General features: G+C 40.2%; 1 protein-coding gene across 1 annotated transcript in view; it reads right to left on the bottom strand.

Annotated features, from left to right (window-relative positions):
* Positions 1-5,965: 5,965 nt before the first annotated feature.
* RNF8 (ring finger protein 8) overlaps positions 5,966-8,153 on the bottom strand; it is a gene marked incomplete in the record, with an annotated part of 9,559 nt that continues 7,371 nt past the window's right edge. The window contains 2 exon segments of the mRNA XM_072410022.1: positions 5,966-6,324; positions 7,111-7,315. Coding sequence (XP_072266123.1) covers positions 6,137-6,324; positions 7,111-7,315 — 393 coding nt within the window.

The raw sequence follows: 8,153 nt of genomic DNA on the forward strand, positions 1-8,153 counted from the left end.
GCAATTGGCAGTCACATGATGATTTTGTATTGCCCCGGGGTCACAATGCCTGGAAATTACCTCAGAGAGAAGTCAGCAAAATGCTCACACAGTACATGGGGGGGCACTCCGTCCTATAAATCCTCAGGGATCCTCCAGGGCATCACCGGCTCGGCACAGATCTGTCAGGGGAAATGTGGATGTGAGAACACTGAAAGGAAACCCTAAACTGAAATACCCCGAGTGACATCGCCAACTAACCCCTGAAAATGCCCTGAACTAGCAGCTTCTGCTCATTACCAATAAGAAGTTTAGCTCCAGTCACATGATCGTTCCAGGTCAGTAATTCTGGGGGGCAGCCAGGTAACTGGCATTTGTAATCTGAGAAGTTAAACCCCCCCCCGGATGAATAAATACCTAGCGGTGTTGAAACGCCGGTGACAACAGAACTAGGAGCAGGGGGACGAGATGACTCTCATAGGAGGGTCCGCAGCATGGGGTAATATAAAGAGGAACTCCAGCTATTGTTTTCCTCCCCCTCCAGGGTTCTCCCCAGGCCCTTTTAGCTGGGCGTACCACCCGGCACTTTTCAGCACCCACCCGGCTGTTTTTGGGTGATTACTAAAGAGTTCGGTCATAATACAGGAGCTGCCACCCACCTACAATTTCTTACCACCCGGCTTAAAAAAATGTCTGGGTTGAGCACTGTCCTCCACTGTATAACAAAAGTTTTGTTAGCTCCCCCCCATGGGATTCGAGGGGGCAAATTCTTGTGTAAAAAAAAAAAAACAAAAAAACAAATGTGTTAACAAAATAAAAATGATTGTTAAAGTAATTTATTGAATGTGTGTGATTTGTTTTACTAACTTTCAGAGGGCAGCTCGTGTGGGGTTTAGGAGGGAGTCAATTGTTGAGAAAAGGCTGCATGGTTGGATGGAATGAATGAGAGCTCAAAGCCTCCTGGGGGCATCTCGGGCATGGGCAGAAGGAGCCTTTTTGCTCAAAGAGGAAAATTCGCTGATCTCACACATGCGCAGTGAGATCGGTAATATTATGATGATATAACATTTGTTTTTTTTGCTGTACTAATTACAAATACCAGACAACTTGCACGCCACAAAAAGCTCCTTTTTTTCTTTATTTATATGATTTTTTATAATTGAGTGGCAGCAAACAAATTTTAAAAAAATACACGGGAGGAACCCACTATCTCTCCTTCTCCCTTCATAATAACCACTGTCTTGTGTCAGAATGAGGTTGTCTATTCTGGGGTAACAATTATGTGGGGACAATAAAATCCATAAACTTTGATATCCGTGTGCTGTATGCGCGAGTGTAGGGGAGAGCTTGTAACTTCTTCCTAATGTACCAGAGAGTTCAGCAAGGCAGGGAAGAAGAATCGAAATCTGTGCCCTCCGGGGGGGTGTGATACATAAAAATCACCCCCTATATTTAGGGTGCCAGAGGAGAATTCTGTCCACACACAACAATAGCTGATAACTTTTATTTCTATTCCTTATTATTAGTTATACAATCAGTGAGCTGGTAAGGCACTGAGATACTTTGTGTTGGATACTTGTGAGATTTCATTGCAATATATTCATATGGATTATCACTATATGATACAAAATATGACAATATTTACATCCTGCTGATCATTCTTCTCTAATGACTGCTCTTGGATAGTTATACCTGCCATGGGCTATCACCCAGACACTCTGATATTATCAGAGGGAATTGGTTAACAATCCATTTGGACCATAAATTGGTGAAGGATATTGGGGACTGACCAGAACATCTCACCCATATGCCTTTATGATTTCTTTATACATTAATTGCATGAAAACCTGGCAGCGGTTATATTTGGACTTTTACATGAAGGAATATGAGACTTTTCTATTTCCTCATTATAATACTACTTTCATGGTTTTAGTGTTCTTTCTGGATTTGTGATGCACAAGAAGAATAAATTGCTCAGAAAGACTCTGGCTAGTTGGCACTATATACTGCAATCGAGTTGTACAAATATTTCATAGTCTAGCATTTGAAGAATCTTGGCAAACTTCATCCTTGCATACATAATTTATAGATATACCATTTGTATTGATGAATTTCTGTATATACCACGGGCCCCCACCAGGGATGGCTGTGGCTTATTTTCTTAAAGGGTTTCCTTGTGATTTTCAATAAATTTGTAATTTGCGTACAGTTTTCTACTTTTTTATATCCAGTGCTCTGAAGGTATCCACATTGGACCAAGTATTTGTGAAGTATAAGGAACAATCTACAGGAGAAAGACGGCTGATCAGATTAAGATCTCCTTCTTCTTAGTGACATAGAGCTATCACAGAACTTTTCCATGCATATTCCCCAGAGCACCTGGGACCCTCTCCATGCTCCGCCCCCTAGGTACCGGTGCTCACAGACTCCGCCCTCAGTGCTTATGTACTTGCCCTTATCTGTCACTTGCCTACACGCACAAACTATGAGACCATATGTGATTGGAAAGAACAGCTAGGTGGCTTCCTCTTGGTTGGCAGCGGTGGAACAGATGTTGCGAGAGCCATCGATGTTCAGGCCTTGCAGCATGTATCAATATTAACTGATCACCATGCAATTGACAACTGACAATCAGGCATGCAAGTGCAATCTATGTATATGAGGCCTTCTACAACCAGTAGAACATCAACAACTCCTGACCATCAATATTAAAATAGATTATTCAATTATTCTCCCTATGCTCAACATAGCAATGCAACATCTCTTATGGCTGGAGGTTTCCTATGTACCTTGCTGCCACTATAGCAGGTTGCACCTCTATCTTACACCCCACTAAAGATCTATTTATGTATTGTTCCTTTTCTGAACTGGTAGAGCCTTGACTTCCAGCCTTGACTAAGGGGGCCTTTCTTAGTTCTTTATTTTTTTATAGATAGCCCATAGGTGTTCCCATCTCGGTGGGGCTCTCTTTTTACTCATTTCGTCCCCCCCCCCTTTGCAATATTTTCTGCATGAGGGGTGATGCCTGATTACATGCACCGTCCCTCTATTTTTCTCATGCTGTCTCTGGGATCCTTCTGTTTGTGGACTCCCCGGTCCTCTCGCATGTCCCCCTTCCCTCCATACCAGATAGAACATTCATATACTACTTTCAGTGTATGAATGGTATAGGCACAGATTCCTGGATTCAGGTCCAGGTTTTCACTTCTACCTCTAATTCTTCACTTTTTATAGATGAGTGGTCCTTTTTTTTTGTGATATATACATCTCTGTTTTACATTAGTCTTTCACCGATATAGTAATAGTTTTTCACCTATTAATATGCCTCATTGCAGTTCCTCTGGGTATTTGTGATATTGCTAATCTGTTACCTGTTCTGCACCTTCATATGCCCCTTTCATACGGCGCCCCCTCCTTCCATAGTGCCTATGTACCCCCTTTATTCCCGTTCATTATAGCCCCTTGTACTTTCGGAAACACACTCAGCACCATCTGCTTCCTTCACTCAGGTGAGTACCTTTTACAACCAGGACCCCATCTGGCTTTTTTTTGTCTAGTAGGAGGTCATTTCATTTTAGATTTCCTATTACTTTATCATTCTTTCTCATTGGTCTCTTGCTGAAACCTTCCAATATATATTTACTTACAGTACATGAACATAGGAGACACAAATAGTGTATTCATTCTCATTTCATAAATTAAAATATAGATGGAACAAGTAAGTACACCCCTAGTCTTTCTAAGACTTCAAACTCTTTATAATAAAACCACTTCTTCCACATTAGCAGCCAATAAGTGGAATGCAGTACAAACATTTCTCATTTAAACATTTGGGGTTTGCAATTGGTCTATTGGTGTTATCATGAAAAGATTAAAAAAAGAAGGAAGGTTGTGGATGAGGCTGTCAGGACAATAAAAATTGTTTCATGTCAATGGTTCCATGGTAAGGAAAATAATTTATATTTTGTGTATGCGCATGTTACAGGTTAAAAATAAATACAAATCCATCAACCAAAAGGAGATAGAAACATAAATTAGTAGACATACAATATTGTGTTTTAGTAAATAGGAATGATAAACCTGCCTGTCTGTCTTCCTTCTCTATAATTTACCAAACTAAATTATATCATTTACCCTCTTCATTTCTAATTGCATAAAAAACCTTGATTCATTGGGTCCTGATTGATTAAAGCTCTCCAACACAAATCCTGCAAATCTGTTAGCGATGTCTTTAAAAAGAAATTATTTTTACATTACTTTTCTAAGAAATTTAAATGTTATAAAAATGCAACACTCTGCTTTTCTTATTGATGGCCAAACTTCAAACATAGCCCAAAATATAAAACTTGTATGACCTTTTAGACCTCTCAGGGGTCAGCTGAGGTCCTATTACTGCAGATAAAATATAAGTCGATTTGTAAGCTTAACTCCCAATGCGTTTCATCTTAATGGCTTCGCCAGGGGAACGCGTGGTTCTCTTTTTGTGTGGAGAAACAATGTGCTATGCTCAGCGCCAAGGCTAAGCGTTCCTTCAGAGAGGTCGCACATGCTATACCTGCTCCCAAAATAATATTTCAGCCCATTTTGGTTGAAACAAATGCATAAACCAGCTGAACAATAATCGTGTCAGTTGTATCTGCTCTTCCTAAATATTCCAGTCCAGTTATTTGGAACCAACCACAATTTATTTGTCTCGCGTTCCCGAGGAAGCTATTATAGCAAAACGCGTTGGGTTAAAAGACACCAATGGAGCGCATTTGTACGGTTTCAAGTAACTTTACTTTCTTAGGGACTAATTAAAAACACAAAATTATTCTAACAAACACTTGTATAGCCTAATATCTTGATTAACCTCGCACAATCGCATGAGGTTGGGATAACTGTCTCACTGTATTTTGCATTATGTAATTTGTACTGTATCATGCTGAGAATTCACCAACTGTACATTGATGGTTTTGGTGGGGTCATGGCATGGGGTAATGTGTTTCTGTAAGTCACATAAAGTAGGGGAATATTTTTCACTTGGAACTTGAGAACATTACAGGCAGGATCAAAAGTTTTTCTTTCCCCAGAAATTTGCACCTGATCCTCATTGCAGTGCAGAGGAAGGATTGGTGACCTCTAATGTGTCACAGCGTTTGTCATTAAGGGCCATCCAGTAGCCCAATGTGCTGGGAAAATGCAGCAAGCACTACAGTTGTGTGATGTGGTGCACTGCAATGCATCTTACACAGCAGGGTGCAGCCATGGTGGTAATTGGCCCCACTGACTTCCTTTCATGTTAAAAGCAAAATCTGAATTATGTTTATATGACAGCAAACAGCTTCTTTTTGGGAGTTCTGAACCCCGGGCAGGTTTTTATCGCTGTCTGTGTCCCCACTGGGGAATTTTACCGGTGCAAAATTTTTAAACTGTTTATTAATCACAGTAATTGAAGATGTGTATGTATGATAAGTATGAACATATGTAGATCATTCATCATGGAACATACAGTCATGGGAAAAAGAAAGTACGCCCTCCTTCAATGCTAACATTTCACATAACAGGATATAAAATACAACACAAACACAAAATAAAATCATCCGGTCCTAAAGTTATCTGACGGAATAACATAGAAGAGATCTCATCGTGTTATTATGTATTTAAAACAAATGAAGCCAAAATGAAGGAGCTGTGTGTGAAAAACTAAGTACAGCCTAAGATTCAATGACTTGTAGAAGCGCCTTTAGCAGCAATAACGTTTAGTCGTGTTTTAGATAATTTTATCCGTCTATCAGATCATTGCGGAAGAATTCTGGCCAACTCTGCTTTACAATATTGAGCTTTGCAGACTTATTTAGGTGCAGGTCCCTTACAGTTCCCCCACCTTTGGATGGGGTTGTGTTCTGGACTTTGCCAGGACCATTGCAGCACCATGATTTTTTTTCAGACATTCAGTTGTAGATTTGTTGATGTGATTGGGACCATTGTCTGGTCACATGTCCCAATATATACCATGAGTGTGAAGCGTCCATCGCTGTACAAAGCAAATAAATAGAATCCTCCTTTAGCTGCACCCGCTGCATACATAGTCACATGACCGGTAATTATAGTTTATTGAGTCTGAGCTCCTCCTTCTCATGGATGATTCAACACATAGGGTGGCCTGTAGAATAATTTACATGATGATATAGAAGTCATCTTCATCCTCGGAGTCCAGAGTAACCTCACCCTCACTGAAGGTTGTTTCGTAGTCACTTTCTTCCATCTCACCGCCATTGCTGCTGTCACCGATAGAGAGGAAGGAAATATCCGAGCTGCTGTCACTTTCTGTGGGAATTGGGACTGCTGCCTGCGCCTGATCTGCTAAGAGGAGAATAAAAACTCTGTTACATCAAATTTAGTGGTGCAGAAAAGATGCAATTAAATTCCAGAAACAACATAAACAACAAAAAACATAGAAGATTTTTGATAGTAATGTCATTCTAGGAGTTTGTTATGTTATGTTGCAGCTTTAAATAAGATTATAGTTTAGGCACTTCCTATTCTATCATGACAACCCTATCTATTATTATCTATTTTTTAGTTTCTATTGGAAGCCCCTGTGATAGGATAGCACAGCTGGAGCTCAATTGGGAAATGAGGACAGAGCTTCTTCACCCAATACCAGGAAATGTCTGAACAAGAATCTATTTCCAGGGCTTATTTTATTAATAGATTTAAAATATTGCAAACAGGTTAAAGACAATCTTGGTATTTGAGGGCTGGATTTACATCTACTTTGGGTAAAGCCAAAAAATACATTTTGCTGACTTGTTATCAGGTTATCAATTATTTTTCAAGCACTCCACAGTCAAATGTTTAAACTCTATAGATAAGGTGGGGGAGCTGTAGCAGCCTTAGGTGTGCAAAGGAGAGGGGGGTCTTCTGTGGTAATGGTAGTGGTATATGAGTGGGGGTAATCCGTACCAGCTCCAGCTGTGTAAAGGAAAGGGGGGTAATCTGTAGTACCACTAGGTATGGTGTGTGTGAATGGAGGGGGTGTCACCTGGCATAGCTCTAGCAGTGTATATCTGTGTGGTAGTAATCTGTAGCAGCTCTAGGTGTTCTGTAGTATCTCTGCTCATCTTCCTGTGGTCACCCACCTCTCACCTTTACGCTCCATGATCAAAGCCATCCTGCGGTCCTTCATCTCCTGGCTCAGTTTGTCCACCATGCGGTTGATGCAGTTGTCCAGAACGAGGGATCGAGTCTGGGACTTTATGTCCTGTCGGCAGATGGGACACTCGTCTTTCCGCTTCCGCCATGACTGAATGCAGAATAAACAGAAGCTGTGCGCGCAGTTAAGGGTGACCGCCTAATGTTAAGACATACATATATACATAATGTTAGGGGGGATTAACCCATTGGCAACCACATTCCACCATCCATCCCTTTCACATTATTTTGTTTTCTTGCAGCATTAGTAATCAAATCTGTATATCAAACTATAAATACAGAAATACGAGATGTAATTTCACAAATGACAAGAGCTAAAATATTTGTGTGTGTGTGTGTGTGTGTGTGTGACATAAGATAGGAGTTGAGATGTACAATGTACTTCTTCCCTTAATGTGTGCTGTGCTAAATCAGCGGTCCCCAAACTCTTCAAATAGACATTTTAATGTAAAAAAAAAAAAAAACAAATCATCCCCCCAGCCATATAAACAGCAGTAAATTAATATTTACAATATTCTGCTGCCATAATGGTTAAAATAATAAAGATTTGATAACTAAATACAGAGCTATTAGTTCTTTGGCACCGTTTCTGTCTCTGTGGGTGTGCTCTGTAGTTCCCAGCTGAGCACAAGACAAGTGTGACCACCGGCTGAATTCCAGTGTCAGTAACCACACACGCCTCAAAATATTAATTGTCCCCAATCGCCCTTACATTTTGTATTGACCTCCAGACATTTTGATCCCCAGACATTTGACAATTTTAAATTCTGAAATGGCATATAGGAACAGTTTCAACTACCAATAATTTTAGAACTTTGTCTCCCCTATGCCTAATGGCTCCACACATTTGAGATAAATTAGAATAATTTAAAATATCACAAAAGGAGAAACTCCATAGTAGCAGCCATTGATTTGAAATGTCCTCTAACCTAATATAACTGTGATGGTCGGGGGGGTCCACAAACTTCTGGACTTTT

This window comes from Pyxicephalus adspersus, chromosome 4 (assembly GCF_032062135.1).
Source record: "Pyxicephalus adspersus chromosome 4, UCB_Pads_2.0, whole genome shotgun sequence".
In the NCBI taxonomy this organism is placed as follows: domain Eukaryota; kingdom Metazoa; phylum Chordata; class Amphibia; order Anura; family Pyxicephalidae; genus Pyxicephalus; species Pyxicephalus adspersus.